Raw genomic sequence first — 20,430 nt, forward strand, 5'->3', positions numbered from 1 at the left:
CAAAATGGATGAAGGACCTGAATATGAGACAGGAAACCATCAAAACCCTGGAAGAGAAAGCAGGAAAAAACGTCTCTGACCTCAGCTGCAGCAGTTTCTTACTTGACACTTCTCCAAAGGCAAGGGAATTAAAAGCAAAAATGAACTATTGGGACCTCATGAAGATAAAAAGCTTCTGCACTGCAAAGGAACCAGCAAAACTAAAAGGCAGCTGACAGAATGGGAGAAGATATTTGCAAATGACATATCGGACAAAGGGCTAGTATCCAAAATCTATAAAGAGCTCACCAAACTCTGCACCCGAAAAACAAATAATCCAGTGAAGAAATGGGCAGAAAACATGAATAGACACTTCTCTAAAGAAGACATCCGGATGGCCCACAGGCACATGAAAAGTTGCTCAACGTCACTCCTCATCAGGGGAATACAAATCAAAACCACACTGAGATACCACCTCAAGCCAGTCAGAGTGGCTAAAATGAACAAATCAGGAGACTATAGATGCTGGAGAGGATGTGGAGAAACGGGAGCCCTCTTGCACTGTTGGCGGGAATGCAAACTGGTGCCGCTACTCTGGAAAACAGTGTGGAGGTTCCTCAAAAAATTAAAAATAGATCTACCCTAGTACCCAGCAATAGCACTGCTAGGAATTTACCCAAGGGATGCAGGAGTGCCGATGCATAGGGGCACTTGTACCCCAATGTTTATAGCAGCACTTTCAACAATAGCCAAATTATGGAAAGAGCCTAAATGTCCATCACCTGACGAATGGATAAAGAAGTTGTCGTTTATATATACAATGGAATACTACTTGGCAATGAGAAAGAATGAAATCTGACCTTTTGTAGCAACACGGATGGAACTGGAAAGTGTTATGCTAAGTGAAATAAGTCCTACAGAGAAAGACAGATACCATATGTTTTCACTCTTATGTGGATCCTGAGAAACTTAACCGAAGACCATGGGGGAGGGGAAGGCGGAAAAAGTTACAGAGAGGGAAGGAGGCAAACCATAAGAGACTCTTAAAGACTGAGAATAAACTGAGGGTTGATGAGGGGTGGGAGGGAGGGGACAGTGGGTGATGGGCATTGAGGAGGGTACCTGTTGGGATGTGCACTGGGTGTTGTATGGAAACCAATTTGACAATAAATTTCATATTTAAAAAACAAAAAAAATCAAGCGTATCTTTTTACCTAATGTCTTTGTTTTCATAGCGAGTGGTTAAAAATGTAGTGCTTCACCTCGTAATAACTGATGGGGCGTGCACTTAAGAGTTTTGCACTTCGTGTATACCGTTAAAGAAAAATATTCTGTCATTTCTTAAAAATTGTAAGGAAGACATTATTCAGGACTTTTGCAATAGATGTTAAAACTATTGCATTAAGGGAGAGAGAAGAGACTCAATTCCAAATACGAGAAAGACAGCTGGCGACTTAAAGCCAAGGAGCATGGTAGGGGGTCAGTGGATGGAAAATTAGCACGAGACATCAAGGTTCGTGGCATTCTTTCTGACATGCCTTAACAGGATTCTTGCTGAAGGCAGGCCAGGGTGATTAGATATCAGGGATGAGGGATGGGGAATTTGCTCACATATCAGCAATGATCAGTTGTCAAGGGTGGGAGATTCTCTCTAAACTGACTTTTTTGTAGGATTATTGCTGAAACTGGAGTATGCAGGCTCAGCCAGGCCAAGGTGTAGGCCTAGTTGTGAAGAAGCTTCAACAGAGCCTAATATTTGGTCAAAGAAAAAATTGTTTTCAGTACATCTATGAAAATGTTTAAAAGTCTAGGGGAAAACACTGTGGTTTGTAATATCAGCATTAGAAAATCCGTTTCATAAAAGCTACCTACATTCAGAATACCAACCAATATTAACATTAACCAGTTATTAAGCCACTATTGATATTAACCAATATTGACTTTGTAACATTAAGTTCAGAATAATTATGGTTGTCTGAAAAATACGTGTATTATTCTAAAATTATTTTGAAAGCTTTGTTAAAGAATTTTATTCCCGTAAGGTGTAGTACCTGGATTTTTAGTTTATATGTTTAGAGAAATTGTTCTGGACCCAGGCCTTTGTACTTAGAAAAAGCAAACCCTTTCAAAATAGAACTTAGTACTTAGAAAAAACAAACAAACCCTTTCAAACTAGAACTCCTTCAGTGACAAATAAAACTATATTTTACTGGAGTATAACATTGTGCAGCAAACATCTCTGCTTAGTGCCACGACGGACAGCGTGCCTTGAGCTGTCCTTGGATCTCTGTCTTCTATAAAGTGAATGTGTCTGTGTAGCTGCCTGTAATAGTTTTTCTTTTCTCACACTTGGCAAGTTTACAAAGTGGCTTTTAAATATAAACGTGATTTAATCCTTCAACAACTCAAGGAGGAAGGTATTATTACTGTCCCTTTGTGGTAGTAAAGGAGCTGTGACATCTGGGACTCTCTCAGGCACACACAAGTGCTAAATAGCAGTGTTGGGCTGTATCCTCAGGTCTTCCGAATTCAGATCTCTGACTTAGCTTTTTACTCACTGTCAAAGCTAAGTAGATGACGGGTAGTCCTTGTCAGGTATTCTAAAAGGAAACAGAGTTTATCAGAAAAACAGGTGGGATATTGCTAACCTTTCTGGATAATAAGCCAGCCCAGTATTTCTTTTCTACTTTTCTTTAGATCCTATGTGTTTCTTACTGCTTATAAAAAAGTTATGCATCTCTAATGACCAAGATTGTGCTTTGGTGACACAAGACCTGAGCAGAAATCCACTGAGTTTCTCATGTTAGATTGGAGATTTTTCTTCTGGTGAAAATCCGTTTGTTTTTTCTTGCTCATTTTATAGGTTATTCTAAGAGTTGGGATGTTTGTAGCCAGTTAGGACAATCAGAAAATTACCAGGACTTGGCCACGCGTCAGGAGCTCATGGCTTTTGCTTTGACACATTGCCCTCCTGGCAGCATTGAACTTCTTCTGGCAGCGAGCAGCAATCTGCAGACAGAAGTAAGTGTTCCAGTAAAGTAAATCCCAAACTGTAGGAAATCTGATTTGTTGGGTGTGTGGATCTGAGATCTTGCGATTGTTTTTTTAAATAATATGGAAGAAAAATAGCTTGTCACTTATGTGAAAAGGGATTTGGAGATATTGGATAGAAGGTAGTGTTGTTGGCTTATTATAGTAAGGGAGAAAGGTAGGAGGTAATATTAAGAGGTAAATTATTGGATATAATGGAAGAAATTAGCGTTGTCAAGAATTAAACATGAGAAGTGGTCATGGAAAATATGTTAAAAACCAGTGGTGATACCATCCCTCGGAAGTCGTTTGGAGAGTGCCGAATCCTAACCACTAGACCACCAGGGAACTTGGAAGTCCTTTGGAAATGGCGGAGGACGGAGTTTTGGTTGGGGAGATGCTCAGTTTCCCAAAATTCACGGGATCTGCCTAAGAGTGGATAATACTTTTGTTGCAAAAAATATAGAAGAAATAAATAGAGGGTATAAGAATATAGGAGGAGATTCTGGAATTCTCCTTTTCATATCCTCGTCATTCAGTACATTATACACCAGGTTTTTCACCATCGGTGCCCACTTCTCAAATTGGGAAGCCATTCAGAAAGTCCTGAAGTAAGCCTGTTACCAAAAAGTGTTCATTATGAAGTACCAGTTTTTTCCTCAAAAGAGTGCTTTTAAAATTTCCAGTCTATGTTGTAAAGTGAGGCAAATTTAAAACACAGTTCCTTTAGGGGCACCTGGGTGGCTCAGTCGGTTAAATGTCTGACTTCAGCTCAGGTCACGATCTTGCAGTCCGTGACTTCGAGCCCCACTTTGTGCTCTGTGCTGACAGCTTGGAGCCTGGAGCCTGCTTCAGATTCTGTGTCTCCCTCTCTCTCTCTGCCCTTCCCCTGCTCAGGCTCTGTCTCTTTCTCTTTCTCCAAAATAAATAAACATTAAAAAAAAAACAAAACCAACAGTTCCTTTACAGTATGTCATGTTCTCTTTTCAGATTCTTTATCAAAAAGTGAATGTCCAGATCCATCCAGAAGGAGGAGAGAGTATCAGTGTTTCACCGTTAATTAGTAAAGCGCTCCATGAGGTGAGTTAGTCTGCGAGGGAGGAGTTTGAAAGGTGACCATGATTGGAGTGAAATGGGAGTCGCCTGGCTGTGTGTGTGTGGGAAAACTTTTTCTTTTAAACGTTTTGTGTGTGTGTGTGTGTGTGTGTGTGTGTGTGTGTGTAATACAACATTCATATTAAAAAAAGAAAAAGTACAGAAAAGTGTCCAGCTCCATAAATTATCACAAAGAAAGTAGCCATGAAGCCACCAGATAGAGAAATTAGTATGACCAGCCTTCCACAAGTCCCCCTGCACCCTGTCCCAGCTTAGTTTCTAGCTCTTCTTTTTCCTTCCGGAAATCACCAGCGTTGTGACACCAGATCTTTGTGGCTTTTGTTCTTATTTTAAGGAATTTTAATACCCATCACACTCCTCCCAATACGATTTGACCTATTTTTGTACTTAATAGAAATGGCTGTGCTCCATAATTTTTGCGAGATTCCTTCATGTTCTTACACGTGTATAGTTTATTCACTGTTCTGCTGTGGAGAAATTAGTTGCGGTGTGCGTATTTTACAGTTCATCCATTGCGACGTTGACTGGCGTTGGTGTCTTTTTACTTTTGGCTACTAGAGATGAGGCTGCATCAGCATTTTCTACGTGTTGCTGGCGCACATGTGCATACCATTCTGTCCGGCATCTGTTTACCTCGGCCTGGAAGCGTATGTTAGCCAGTGTCTGTACGTTTAGCCTCCGTCAAGAATCCCAAATGATTTTCCAAAGGTGTTTTACCATTTGCTCTTTTTTTTTTAATTTGTTTTTTTTTTCAAGTTTATGTTATCTTAATTATTTTGTGAGAGAGAGAGAGAGAGCATGCACGCGTGCACGGGAGGGGCAGAGAGAGGGAGAGAGAGAATCTCAAGCTGGCTCCTCACTGTCAGCGTGGAGCCTGGTGTGGGGCTCGAACTCACAATGTGAGATCATGACCGGAGCCAAAATCAAGAGTCTGACGCTCAACGACGGAGCCACCCAGACGCCCCCGACTGCACTTTCAGGAGCAGTGTTTGGGTTTGCCATTTATTCCAATCTAGCAATTTGGCCTTGTTAGCTTTTTAAAAATCTTAACTCTTCTCTTAAGTATTTAGCGGTATCTGTTTGGGATCTTGGTTTGCATTTTTCTCATGACTAATGAGATGGAATTAGCTCTGGAGACCTCTTCTTTTGTGAGGTGTCTGTTCAGTTCTCTTGCCCATTTTCTATAGAATTTTTCTCCTTTTCCCTTGGCTCACTGAGATTCTTGTGAATAAAATATGTCTGAGCCACCTAAGTGTGTACGTGCCTTGGGATAGTTCGTCCTGGGAGAGAAAGGAAGAATACTTGCGCCCTGACACCGTTTTTCTTTTGGTCAGTGCTGGCTCCATGGCCATTCACTCTCCAGACCTGCTTCTAAAAACATAAAATTGTCATTTTTTTTAGGTTGAAGAAAGTAGCCCAGTTTTTGACATTCTAATTGGGTCAATTAAGAGATAGTAATTCTCTTTATAGATTGGTTTTCCACAGGATTCCTTTAAATGGTAAGCTTCACTTTTTTTTTTTTTTTAATGTTTATTCTTGAGAGAGAGAGAGACAGACAAAGACAGAGCGGCAGTGGGGGGGACGGGCAGAGAGAGAGGGAGACACAGAATCTGAGGCAGGCTCCAGGCTCCCAGCTGTCAGCCCAGAGCCCGACACAGGGCTCGAACTCTGGAACAGCGCGATCATGACTTGAGCTGAAGTTGGACGCTTAACCTACTGAGCCACCCAGGCGCGCCTAAGCTTCACTTACAAAATGTGGAAAGTCATTCATTTTTCTGAAACGTCATTCTATTTTGGAAGCCATCTATTGTGGAGCGTTAGGTGCACCTAATCTTCTTCTTTTTTTTTTTTTAATTGGCTGTATCCATTTTGCCAAACTCCTTTGCAGTTGTGTACTATATAGTTACTTTTAGACATCGGATACAAAGTTTCAGTTGCAGAATCTATTTATGTAGTTTCTGGAGAGATATTATTCCTCGTGGGTTATGTATGACTACGCCATTTCCGCAGTTCGTTCTTTTCTATTAAAATTCAATTTGACAAACCTATTGAATATACCGGTGTAACCCTAGTTCAGTGCCAAGTGATCTGAGGATCTCAGAATGGGAGATCCTTTTGTGCTTTGGGAGTTTTCCCCTATTCTTCCTGTGATGGTGACTTCAGGACAGCATCCACCAATAGATTTTTCCACAGTGAGGAAGACGTCCTGTATCCCACCGTGGCCGCCAGCCACATATGCTGTGGGTACTCGAAATGTGGCTAGCACACCGAAGGGATCAAATTTTAAATTTAATTACATTTTAGTTCAATTTAAATAGCCACATGAGGCTACTGGCTACCAGATTAGGTATCGCAGTTGGAGAAGATTAGACACCGGGTGGAGGATTGTGTGCCACCGTCAACACTGCAGACGGTGGACTTTTTTGTCGTGGGACTCCTCCCTCTGGATGGAAGCCGAAGTGTTTTCTAGGGGCCTGGAGTGTGGTGGATACGTTTCTTCTTTGGCATGCTTTGCCTTGTAGTCGTACTGATTACCATTTGTTTTCACTGGATGTGAGAGCACATTAAATTCTGTGGTGTTTTCTCCGTGGGACTCAGAACACTTGTGGCCAGCAGTCACCGAATGTCCTGTGTATCAGGAGGAAGTTGGCCAATTGTGCCATCTTTCAGGGTCCAGGTGAAGACCTACTTTCAGTGAGATCTTCTTTATCCCAAGTTTTGTATCTTTTGAGCCTCTGGTGCTTCTCCAGCGGTTCAGCCACATCTCCCACCTTCCCGTCTGTCTCTCTCGCCTTGTCTCTTTTCACGCCTCCCAAACATGCGCTGGGCTGCAGTCCTACTGACCTTGCCAGCGTTCTCCGGAGTTGCCTCTGTCACACCTTTGGTGTTACTTCCCTGGCTGCCTCTGCTGCCCTTCTTGCCTTGTGCTCTGGTCATCTCTTTTACGCTTTGAGCCCATCTGAAGTATCATTTTCTTCGTCAGGTTTTCCTCGAGTTCTCTAATTACTGTTGCTTCTGTATCCCCCACACATTCTCACATCATCGTGTCAGCATGTGCGTGGTGTGCTTTGGTATTCCGTGGTCACTGGAAGTAGGTCATTTATCTTTGCACCGTCCATAACGGGGTTGTCACATGGCGGATGCGTAGGAAATGTTCGACAAAGCCCGCTTGGAAACTCCGTCTGCATACGGGTTATTCTGTGGTAAAAACTAATTATAAAGTAGATTTTAGCTTAAAATAAAAGGAATTTCCCATTTAACTCATATGTATGTGCTGTGGTGGCTGTTGAGATCTGTTATGTTTTGGCCAGCGTACGGGGTGTGTGATTTCTCTGTTCAGTATAGAATTGCAAAGTGTTTCTGCTGAGTTCAGCTCTCTAAGCTTATTCTGAATCCCCGTCCTTTATAAAATCCATGAAAAGCCTTTGTGACGTTGGGTTTCCTATTTTCTCCTTCTTCAATAAATTACAAAGTGTCAACCTGGCCCTTTAGTGGCTTCTTTGGAGAAGGACATGCTGTGTCTCCACAAGTGGGCACATCCTGCTCCATTAGTCTCTTTAGTGAATGAAGGAGACCACCTTTACACGGCAGTCTTTTACACATTCTACTTAGCAAGGAAAAGGGATTCTTCCAAAATGATTATTTTATTTATTTATTTTTTAAAATCTTTCTCTCTCTTTTTTTTGTAGCTCCTTAAAAAGCTTTCTTGTCTTCGTGTGTCCTTTCTCAGCAAGTTGCAGAAAATCTAGATCTCATGAAGTGCAAATCTAAACCCTCAATGAACACATTATGGCTTTGATTCATGAAGCACATTTCAGAATATTATAGCTACTATTATTAGATTAAAATACAGTGCTCAGCTGTAGGTTGCTGTGCGTTACACATTAACAGTAGCTATAATAGCCACACTAAATTCTAACTCATAAATGAGAGCTGACTATATATGTAATCTGCTTAATGCTCAAGACTTTCATTACTCAGTTGTGAAAATAATAATTTTTATTTATATATCCAAGCAAAGTAAAGATGTAATTGCTATGCGGTAGCATTTGCATTAGTTCAAGTAGAGCCTACAGGTTTGAAGATATTGGCTGTTGTCCCCATGAACAAGATATTAGTGTATAAATAGACCAGAATGCATATTTTGTGAATAACTACCAAAATTACAATTTTCCAGTTTCTTATTAATGTTGGTTATTATGCTTTTTAGATGTAGCAGTATTTCGCCATTTAGAGTATATTAACGTTTGTTTTTAGCTAGTATTAGTTGTATCACTTAGCCAATGGTGTTTTCCCCCCAGATAAATCCAATTAGATTTGGAAATGGATTATATATAAGATTCCCATTAAAAAATCATTTTCACTGTGGGAAAACTTGTTATGAGCGTTTTAAGTGGCCATAGATTTATACAACTAGACTAATTAATGTTTATAACTGTGGCATGGGCTAAGCATAGAGCGATTTCAAATTTATAAAAGGACTGTTTAGAAATCTCTAAAAGTGAGCAAAAGGACAGTTGGCTTTCAGTATCCTAGGAAACCATTTCTTTTTCCATTCACCAGGTGATAGACATGTGGGTTATTTCTATTTGCTGGAAAATATGGAAATAGAGAAATAGGTTTCGATTTCTCATGTAGGTGTATAGGAGAGGAACTGCTACATTGCACGCATATACGTGTTCAACTTTTGAAGAAATGGCAGATTGCTTCCCAAAGTGGCCGCACCATTTTCCTTTCCCACCAGGAAGTGTTCAGATCCCCGCGTCTCCACATTCTCATAATGCTTGTTCCTGCCTGGATTTGACAAAAGCCATCCTTAGGGGGGGATGTGTGTGGTATCTCGTTATCATTTTGGTATGCTCTTTCCAAAGAACTAATGATCGTGAACATCTGTTTTTGTGCTGCTGCTTATTGAGGTGTAAGAGTTTTGTTGTTTTGTTTTGTTTTTTTTTAAAATTCTGGCTACAAATCCTTTCTTGAGTAGGTGATTTGAAAATGTTTTTCTCTCCGTGTGTGACTTGACTTTTTCATTTTCATAAAGTGCAAACATGTCTAATGTGGCTGAAGTCCAGCCTACCAGTAGTACTCTTGTATCGCTTGTGCTGTGGTATTGTATCTAAGAAATAGACGCATAACTCAAGAGTGTGGGCATTTATGCCTATGCTTTTTTTTTTTTATAGTTTTGGCTCCTGTGTTTATTGATAAGGAAGTAATAATCCACTTTTTGTGTGAAATAACTGTAGGCTTGAGGAATATTCATATACGAAAAGGTGAATTAGAGCTTCTTAACATACACAAAAATTAGTTCATTGAGATGGTATTTGTTTTGTTTTCTTTTATGTTTTATGATAGCTTATTCCTTCATAAAGAATTAAAATTTTTTTTAAATGTTTATTTATTTTTGAGAGAGAGACAGAGTGTGAGCAATGCAGGGGCAGAGAGAGAGAAAGAGGGAGACACCGAATCCAAAGCAGGCTCCAGGCTCTGAGCTGTCAGCACAGAGCCCCACGTGGGGCTCAAACTCACAAAGTGTGAGATCATGACCTGAGCCAAGTCGGATGCTTAACGGAGCCATGCAGGCATGCCAAGGATTTTAAATTTCATATTTGGAATGCACAAAGACATTAATATTTTGAAGTTTGAAAAGAAAGAGTTTCATCTGGAATGGATTTTTGTTAAAATTATCACTTTACTATCCACCACCCCCCCCCCCGCCCCCGATGTGTTTTAGAATTTTGGTTTCCAAGTTCATTGGGGGGGGGGGGGTCATTCCATTCTGTTTACTTTTTATCTCCCTAGACCTTCTCTAAGGATAGAGTTTTGTGGTTTTCCTCAGTCTGTACCCTTAGTGCTTCAGTCCAGAACATGTCATGTCCTATTAATACCTTTTGACGTGGGACGCCCAACCTCTTGTAATGTTGAGGATCTGAGGAATCCAGGCATGGAGCCAACGAGGGACTTGGGCCCTGTTAGTTCTCTGCCTCTTTATTCCTGCAATTTTATATAAATACATAATCCCAGGCAGTGGGTCTGATCCTCTTACAGGGGATCCTTTCGATTCACAGTTGCCTTGAGAGGAGCGTTTCACAGGCACTGTCAGCATCTCAGTTCCGAGCCCCCAAATGTTGAATTCCATTGAACGTGAGTGCCTTTCTACTTTTGTTTTTAATTACCCTTAGTATTCTGGAGTACCACGAGCACATTGCAACAGGAGTTCACTGCTCCATCCTGACTGGAATTCATAATGGCTTTCTTAATTACAGAAATAACACAATCTTTTATTTTAGCAATCCATTTAAGAGGAGGCAGGGGTTCAGATAACTGACTCTATTTAGCATATTTTATTCCTGAAAGTTAAAGAAAAAAGAAATGTAAAACATCTATGATAAAATATTAATAACATTTGTTAACTTTTGATAAGAAGTACATGGAAATTTATGGTAGCTTTGGCCTTTCTACTTTTTAAAATATGAAATAGAGGTGCCTGGGTGACTCAGTTGGTTAAGTGTCCAACTTCAGCTCAGGTCATGATCTCATGGTTTGTGGGTTCAAGCCCCACATCGGGCTCTGTGCAGACAGCTGGGAGCCTGGAGCCTGCTTTGGATTCTGTATCTCCCTCTCTCTCTGCCCCTCTCCTGCTCAGGCTCTATCAAAAATAAATAAACATTAAAAAAATAATAAATTATGAAGTAATTTAATCAGCAGTACATTAGTATATAAGTTCTCTTTCTTCTCTTAGTTCTTTCTACCCATACCATGAAGCCTACTGCTTAGAGGTAAACATTTTTAAGTTTATATATATCTTCCAGAATTTTTCTGAGTATGAACAGATTTTCTGGATAGCTATTGTCTATCTCCTGGAGAATTATTATTTTGTAAACTTAAAATGGATTCGTACTGCATATATTAATTCCACATTAAAAAATTTTTTAACGCTTACCCATTCTGGGGAGACAGAGAGAGACAGAGTGTAAGTAGGGGTGGGGCAGAGAGAGAGGGAGACACAGAATTTGAAGCAGGCTCCAGGCTCTGAGCTGTCAGCACAGAGCCCAAGGCTGGACTTGAACTCACAAACTGTGAGATCATGACCTGAGCTGAAGTTGGACACTTAACCGATTAGCCACCAAGGTGCCCCTGCGTATTAATTTAAAGCTTGTTTTTTTCCACGTAATGTTATTTGTCACAGATAGCTGCCCTTCTCCTTATATACAGACCATTTATATAATGGCAGGTTAGCAGTCATTTGATGTATGTACAAAAATTTATCTTTTGCTTTGTTTTTGAACATTTAGATTATGTTTGATTTTCCTCTCTTTTAGACTGAGCCGCAGTGAACATTTTACATGCACATTTTGTGTAGTCATGCATTGCTCTGGGATAAAGTGGTGGGAATGAGCTCCTGAGATAGAGAATTTCCTATCTTCTTATAATGTATTCTCCATAACTTTGTTAAGTGCTGATTGCTTTCTTTACTGTTGTGACACCAGCACATCACTGGGAACAGAGTAGGTCCTTATTCACTTTTTTTTTTTTTTTTTTTTTTTTTGATAACATTGCCTAATGAGTGTTTACGTGAGACTGAGTTCATGGTGATCTGTGACATCGCGAACTGGATGATAATGCAGAGCCAGCACGATTCACAAGACTCCTGCATTTCATTCACCATGTGGTGTTTCCTCTCTCACTGAGGTCTGACCGAAGGAGGGCGTGTTCTGCCCATTGGCATGCTTGTAGGAGACTGTGATCGCTCGGTCCACGGCTTGATGGTGAGGACTGTGAATCCTGTCACTTTGATTGGCTCGGAGAATCGGGGCCACAGATTTCCATTCCTCAGAGAGGCTTAGATTAGCTGCCTCCTCACTGGACTCTGCCACTCATGTTCCAGGTTCTCTTCTTTCTTCCATCCTGCCCTTTCTTCACAGAGTACACGCATTTCTTTTTTTTTGTTTTTTGTTTTTTTTTTTTCAATGTTTATTTTTTGGGGGACAGAGAGAGACAGAGCATGAACGGGGGAGGGGCAGAGAGAGAGGGAGACACAGAATCTGAAACAGGCTCCAGGCTCTGAGCCATCAGCCCAGAGCCTGACGCGGGGCTCGAACTCACGGACCGCGAGATCGTGACCTGGCTGAAGTCGGACGCCTAACCGACTGCGCCACCCAGGCGCCCCAGTACACGCATTTCTAATACATTTGTTTCGTTTCTTTAAGTTTCTTTGACTCTTTCAGTAACAAAGAATACTTTGGGTTTTTTTTTTTTTTTTTTTTTTTTTTTTTCAACATTTATTTATTTTTGGGACAGAGAGAGACAGAGCATGAACGGGGAGGGGCAGAGAGAGAGGGAGACACAGAATCGGAAACAGGCTCCAGGCTCTGAGCCATCAGCCCAGAGCCTGACGCGGGGCTCGAACTCACGGACCGCGAGATCGTGACCTGGCTGAAGTCGGACGCTTAACCGACTGCGCCGCCCAGGCGCCCCTATTTTTTTTTTTTTTTTACTTTTTAATCTAGACTTGGATTTAAATTCACTTGCAAAGGATACTTTTCAAATAACATGTCTCAGTTTCAGTGAAATCTGGGGGATTTGACAGTTTCCTTTCCTTTTAAGGAGGCCTTGTGATCTGAACACAGGGCTCATCTGTACCATGCTGAGGGGCTTTGTGTACACGCTTTGGTTTTATACACAGTAGTGGCCACATCTTTTTCTCCTGTTGTCTTTTGCGTGCTCTCCATGCGTCTTTTTCTCCTCACTGTTTCCTCAGAACAGCTTGTGTTTGGGTCACCAGTGACCTCCTATTGGTAAATTCACGCGTCAAGTCTGTCTTTATCTTATGTGACGTATCAGTAACATCGGATACGTACTTGTTTCAGGGACAGTCTATTCGTTTTCTTTATACCTCATTGGCCACTTACTCTCACCGTGTTTGTTGGTCCTTCCTCATTTCTCTAGCTAAATGTTAGATACCTCAGGTCTCAGTCTTTAATCTCGTCTCTGTCTCTGCCGATTCCCTAGATGATTGCACCTGTGATCGTGCAACTTTGTGCGGATGATTCTCTACGTGTAGCTTGAGCCCTGATCTTCTGCGTTCCAGGCTTGTGTGCGCGACTGCCAGTCTGGCATCTGTACTTCCCTTTCTTACAGGCATCGCATCTCAGCGTGTTAAAAGTGAGCCACTGATCTTAGCATCGCACCCTTCACCCCGGCTACCGGTGGTGTTCCTTCTGTGCTCTTTCCTATGTCAAAAAATGGCAGCTCCGTCTTTCTAGTTGTTTAGGTCATAAACCTTGTCATCGTCCTCAGTTCTCTTTGTCCTGTGTAACGCAAGCAGTCTGTCAAGAAAGCCTGGTGGCTCCACTCTCCCAGTGGACTTGGAATTAGACCATATTTTACCATCACCACCGCCAGCACCCTGGTTAAGTTATTGCCGTGTCTCACCTAGAGTTTTACGGTAGCGTTCTGTTTGTCTGCTTCTTTCGGCCCTTTTCCTTGCTCTAGCTGGTGCTCAACAAGGCAGCCAGAGTGATTCTTTAAAAATATGTCAGATCGCGCCACATTCCGTGGAGTACAAGCTAAGCTTTTATGATCTCCTATGAGGACACCCGTGATCTATCTTCCCTACTACCTGTTTGACTTGATCTCTTCTCTCCTTAACCCCCCACTGACTTTGCCCACTGTACTCCAGGCATACTGCCCTTCTTTCCATTCTCTAAACATTCCCTCTGGTCCTTATCCTTGCTGTGTTTTTCTCTCACAGATTCAGTGACTTGACTTCGCTCCTTCCAGGTCTCTGCTCAAATGTCTGCTCAGTGAGAGCTTACCCGGTCCCTGCATACACAATTACAGTGTTCCCCCTACTCCCAATATACCGCTTTATTTTTCTTCCTAGCTCTTTTCCTGTCATTTATCTGATACACCTCTCTGACATGCTTTATATTTATCTTTGGCTTATCTCCTCTTGGAATACAAGAGGAGCTCTGGGTGGCAGGAGTCATGTTTTGTTCACTGCTCTGTTTTCAGTATCTACTACAAGTGTCCTTGTTGTATTTGATGTCCAAATATTTGTTGAATATGTGAAGAAAATAAATGAGGAAGGTTAAGATGTGGATATGATGGGTGTGGATAAATTCTTTTATTATAAGGGGAGGAATATTCCAGTGGGATCCAATTTGATAAGTTCTCAGTTCATTGGTGAAATAAGGCAAATTTCCTGTTTGCCTGTCTTTCCTGATGTACTGTGAGTTCCTGAGAGCAGGGACAATGTCTTAATCATTGTGGTAACCCTGTTGCCTAGCACTGGGTCTTAAACATAGTAAGCATGCCAGAGGTATATGTTCAGTAAATTTGTTTTGCGGATGGATTTAGAACCCCAAATTATTTAATCAAAAGAGATTTAAAAATTTGGCATGCTGAAAGAAAATAAAAATATATTTCACATACCTGTATTTTTCCTAACTACAGGTCTTTTAATCTTGGTCCAGGAATGCCAGCAGATTCAAGAAGGGTTTGATTCCCAAAGCCCCTGAAGTAGTGTGCTGTATTTGGGTGTGTGTGTGTGTGTGTGTGTTGTGTGTGTGTGTGGGGGGGGGGTTGTGTATGTGACTTTGTGTGTTCCTGTGTGTGCACAGCATGTGCGTTCTGTTTTCTGGAGGAATGACTTCCAGCTTTGATCGGAATTGTGTAGGGGTTCATGATTCGCAAAGGTGAAAACATCTGAATTATATAACCTGACCTGTTACTTAGCAGATGAACTGAAGCAGAGTCAGACCTTGGAGCGATTTGCTCCATGAGGTATTTTTCTGTTTCTGCTTCTGACAGATTCATTCTGTCTTTTCTTTTCTTTTTATTTTGTCTTTTCTTTCTTTCTTTTCTTTCCTTCCTTTCTTTTCTTTCTTCTCTTTCTTTCTCCTTTCTTTCTTTTTTTTCTTTCTTTCCTTCTTTTCTTTTCTTTTCTTTTCTTTTCTTTTCTTTTCTTTTCTTTTTTCTTTCTTTTCCCTCAGACACTTCTAAAAGTAATATCACCAGTAATAATAAAGACTATATTCTTAATATTTTAGGTTCAGGGTGAAATTTGCTAGAAGCGTTGGGTGCAGGGAAGAACTTTGGAGCATCTAAAGATCTGTTGGAAGGGAAGGGATGGTGGATGAGTTCAGTTCGAGCGCTATTTGTAATCCTTACCTATTTTATGTGTACCACCAACTCAGTTTATAGAGGCAAACAGATTTCTCAGAAACTAACCCTTATGTTACCAGATACCAGAGATAGCAACTCCAAAATAGATTATTCATTATAGTCCTTGATCAACAAGACTCTGTAAGCCAGACTTGAGATGTGGAACTATTCTTGTTCTCGTGAACCTGGTCGGTAATGGTGTCTGTGGTAGAATTTGAGAGATAATATTAGTGCTTTGTAAGTTAACCTCTGAGCTGTGTAACATACTGATGTTAATGAGATTTCATGTTAAATTTTATGCTGGCAGTTGTTGATTTGGTTTGGGGGATTAATCTATTTCTGCTGTTATACATTCTAAGTTAATTAACAGTGTGCAACTATGAATATAAAAAGTGCCAGTAGTGATCGTTTCAGGAGTAAATTTTGCCCAGCCTCCCCCCCCCCCCCATTATATGTATTTGAATGAAAACTATTTTCCCCATTAATTATTCTAGGTAGAGTATAATTCTGGTAGACTGTCCCCAAGTTCGATGCTTCTTCTGTGGTCCAAATGAGCCTTTTATTTTACTTTCTTTTTTGTAATTCTCATCAGGGAATCTCTTACAAGCCTTTTATCTCGTACATTTCTGAGCATGTCAATTTCATTTATCTTCTGGAACAAGCTTTTAATTTTCATAGGTCTTAAATGTCCTGTCTGAAGTTAGCCTATCTGTATGAAATAGAGAAGTAAAGTTTAGGTTCATTTTATGAAATGGAATGATTGTTTTATAGCCTGTATTTTTTGGTATCTTTCAGTTGACTTGATTTTCCTCCGAGTGAAGTTGCATTCTGTTCAAGTGCCGTTTATTTCTTACCTTGTTTGTAGTTTTAATTCTGTACTTGGATTAGTTGATGACAGTTTAACCATTCAATACACCCTCTCAATTAAGAAGATTATAAAGGTGAACAAGATTTGAAATGTGGCATGAAGTCTTATTTGAATAACATTAGCTACTATAGGCACAACATATTAGGCCTGAGAAAATGTATCCTCAAACATTTCAATAGTGCAGTAAAGCCAGACTTCTACATATCTACAGATATACACTATAAGTTAGGGATTTTCCCATGCTTTGAGGATATAGTGGTAAAGAAACATAATCCCTACCTTTGAAAAGCTACTGTCTAGTTGGGAAGGCAAACAAAAAAAAATGAGATTATCAAAATTTTATGGTAAGTGCATGGAAAGGATGCATCTAATGCTCCAGGTGCATAGGAGAGAGGGTGGGACACTGTCTTAACAGGATTTTACTTACACCAAAAATATTACAGGTCAACAAAAATATAGAAGAACATCTTTGTGAGCTTGGAGTAAGCAACAATTTCTTAAATATACAAAAAATACTAATCGTAAAGTGAAAAAAATGATAAATTAGAGTAATGTAAAATTTAAGAACTTCTATTAATCAAAAGACAACATTACGACGATGAAAATATAATCTGCCAAGTAGTAAAACATATTCACAATTTGTACATGTAATAAGGATGTGTGTCCAGAACGTGCGAAGAACTAGAGGTGAGTGGGAAAGGCAGATAACCAACAGAAGAAAGGCAAAACACTTGAACAGACACTGCACAAAAGATGGTCAGATGACCAATGGATCTATTAAAAGCAGTTCGACTTCATTAGTCATCAGAGAGATTCAAATTAAAACCACAAAGAGATACTATTATATCCTCAGTGCTACCGCTAAAAGGAAATAGACATGTAATGCTAGATGTTGGCATGGATGTGGAGTGACCAGACTGTTGTAATTGCTGGTTAGAGTATAAATGTTTGGAACTATTCACTAAGTCTGGACATATGCATGCTCTATGTTTTAGTAATCCCCCTACTAGATTTGTTTCCAGAAATGCATATATTCACCAACAGATAACTATTAGCATGTTCAAGGCAGCACTATTGGTATTAGCTACAAACTGGAGAGTATCCAAATACTCATCAATAGAAAAAAAGGATAAGTAAGTTCTGATATGTTCACACTATGTAACACTGTTACATTAACAGTGTAACGATATTATACTAACAACGAATCGGACAGTCTTCAACTACTTGCAAGAATATGGATGAATTTATGTTGAATGATAGAAATCAGACCCCAAGACACACTTCCATTCATATAAAGTATAAAAATAGGCAAAACTAATTTATACTACCAAAAGTCAGAATAGCATCTACCTCGGCCACGGGGATGGCTAGAAGTGATCTCAAAAGCGGCATCTGGGATCCTGGTGATGGTCTGTGACTTAGTCTAAGTGCTGATTGCATGAGTGTGTTACAATTTACCAAACTGTATGCTTGCGTGCATACATTTTTTTAATGTATCTTCTTCTTCGATAAAAGGTTTTAAAGAAAGATCTCTAAGCCTGGATTAAAGACAGGAAGAGAGACTGTATCCTGGCAGTATTGTCTTTGTATTGCGATGCTGTGACTAAGTACTATCTTCTTTTCCCCCTAACCTTTTGAATTTTTCAAACCATCTTTAATGAGATCGTATTTTCATGACACAGGAGAGTAAGTACTCTCAAATACATTCGTGTGTGCTTGTGATGTTACTCGTGTGTCACATCCCTCTGCAGAACAAGTGGACCACATGTTTTGATAGCCCGACCTGGTCAGGAAGAGGAGACACCCCTAGGCCAGTTGCGTGTGGACAGCATCTGCACTTTACTTGTGCATCATATGGCTTCCGCATACCTATCTTGCAGTGTTATTCTAAAACCCAGGAATGACCAGAGGAAGCACCTGCCCAGCACCTGACACATAGGAACCATTTAGTAAATGGTAGCCGTCATGTCTCTTATGTAATAAAAACCAGACTCCTATTAGACATCACTCCTAGAAAAAAAAATATGTATATGTGTGTGTGTATATATATATATAATCTTTTTTTCCTAAGTTTGAGAGAGACAGAGCGCAAGTGGGGGAGGGGCAGAGAGAGAGGGAGAGCAATAATCCCGAGCAAGCCCTGCACTGTCAGTGCTGGGCCCAGTGCGGGGTTTGATGTGGGGCTCGAATCCACGAACCCTGAGATCATGACCTGAACTGAAGTCAGATGCTCAGCGGATGGAGCCATCCAGCTGCCCCCTGATCTTTCTTATTCCTCTCTGCAAACCTGGTCCTGTCTTCATTCTTTCTCAGTAACTTGCATTGTTCATTGTTTTTCCCCCACTACATCTAACCTTGCTTAGCTAACCATGAATGTTTGCTTGGGTTCCTGACTTATCTTCTGTTCTTTTCTTCTTTCTCTCTGCTCTTTACTAAGACCCAGCTTGGTGACCATGTACTTTATTTCTTAGAAAGTTGGGAGTCAGGGGCGCCTGGGTGGCGCAGTCGGTTGAGCGTCCGACTTCAGCTCAGGTCACGATCTCATGGTCCGTGAGTTTGAGCCCCGAGTCAGGCTCTGGGCTGATGGCTCGGAGCCTGGAGCCTGTTTCCGATTCTGTGTCTCCCTCTCTCTCTGCCCCTCCCCCGTTCATGCTCTGTCTCTCTTTGTCCCAAAAATAAATAAAAACGTTGAAAAAAAAATTAAAAAAAAAAAAAGAAAGTTGGAGTCAGAATCCTTGAATTTCTCTGCTTATCTGACTTACCTCAGGCCCTTTCCACTTTGAGAAGAATTAGAAATAAAAACATTTGAATTTAATATATGCATTCAGGTGGCAAAATACCCTTATGGCAACCTCATATATTCCTAGCATCATGATCCTAATTCGGCCCGTGATTATTTTAAGCTTGGACTAACACACCAACCTCCTGACTGGATTCTTGTGCCTGGAATGATATTTTTAAAACACAGATCTGAGTTTGCCACCCCATTTGCGTGAACGGTTTTAGTGGCTTCCCGTCTGTCAGGCCGGCAGCGGGGGTGCTTTGGCCTGGTCAGCGGGGTTCTCGCTCCAGCTCCTTCTCTGTCCCTCCATGCTGGTGATCGATCGGCCCCTTGCCCTCGCGTGCCACTGTCCACACCTTCGCTGACTTGATCAAGATTCCTCCAGTTTGCTGTGTCGTTTCATTTCACGCTCTCGTTCTTGTGTAAGTCTGCCTGAAAGTCTCTCTTCCTCCTTTGGGGGGTGGGGGGGGCCTACATTCTTTCCCGATGAGATACTACCTTCTGTGTGAAGCCTTCTGTGATTGCGCCTCTGGGCAGAGGAGGTGTGGCCTCTCTTCGTGCCGCGTGGCACCGTAGATGTCTGTCTACTTTAGAGGCTGAGATTGTACTGCAGGGCTGTGTCCACATGTCTGCCTCCCTCCCTGGTTTCTGAGCAGCTTGAGAGCACAGACTGTGTTTTCCCTGTTTTTGTCACCTCATTGCCTGGTGTAGGGCGTGACACCGAATGAGAGTCACGCAGTAACTGCCGTGTTAAGTGAATGAATTCTAATTTGCTTCTGTGTTTTTTTTTCCAGTTGTAAATATTAAGTAATTCAGAAATATAGCCAATAAATCAAGCTGCTTACTGTATGTTTTACATATATATCTGTATCTCCTATATCTATATAAAGAGAGACAATGTATACTTCAGATTCCTTCTGAGATTTATTTCTGGTGAAGAACTATTCTTGGCAGTGTTATTCACACAGGGACACATAGAGCTCTCTCCTCTCCACGCACGGTTGGCAAGTGGGGGGATCTTAGACACAGAATGAAGCAGAGTATGCACGGGCTTTCGGTAGCCCGGAGAGGTGTGCTTAGGCCGGACTTGGTGGGTCACATGCACGATGACAGGCGGACCAGGGGACTAAGTCCACACCCTGTAAATGCGGGACAGGAGCTGGAGGTAACATTGCCACTGTGTGACATCACATGCTCCTTGGCTGGGGTTGTGGCCTTACTAGCGAAGAGGGGCCTCTGCAGGGCAGGAGCTGGAATCAGCTTATTTTTCTTCGTTGATGAACCAGCTGTTTGTGGTACCAAAGCGGTGACTAAATGAGCCTCCACTGCTGTCTCCTCACATAGCGAAGAGATTAAGGACAGAAAGGAATTCTAGTAATGCTACCACTGAAGCTATTGTGTGTGTGTGTGTGTGTGTGTGTGTGTGTATTTCCTTCTGGTTCTTATGCCCAATACATGTCTGAAGCACTTTGTAAAGTGCTGGCACATA

The 20,430-nt window shown here is 41.2% G+C and overlaps 1 protein-coding gene across 2 annotated transcripts in view; it reads left to right on the plus strand.

Moving 5' to 3' along the window:
* The window catches only part of NBAS (NBAS subunit of NRZ tethering complex), a 339,195-nt gene that overhangs the window by 183,830 nt on the left and 134,935 nt on the right, over nucleotides 1–20,430 (plus strand). For both annotated transcript variants that reach the window (XM_043604496.1, XM_043604497.1), the window contains 2 exons: nucleotides 2,843–3,000; nucleotides 4,000–4,089. In XM_043604496.1, coding sequence (XP_043460431.1) covers nucleotides 2,843–3,000; nucleotides 4,000–4,089 — 248 coding nt within the window. The remainder of the gene's footprint in view (nucleotides 1–2,842; nucleotides 3,001–3,999; nucleotides 4,090–20,430) is intronic.

Source organism: Prionailurus bengalensis, chromosome A3 (genome assembly GCF_016509475.1).
Source record: "Prionailurus bengalensis isolate Pbe53 chromosome A3, Fcat_Pben_1.1_paternal_pri, whole genome shotgun sequence".
Lineage (NCBI taxonomy): Eukaryota > Metazoa > Chordata > Mammalia > Carnivora > Felidae > Prionailurus > Prionailurus bengalensis.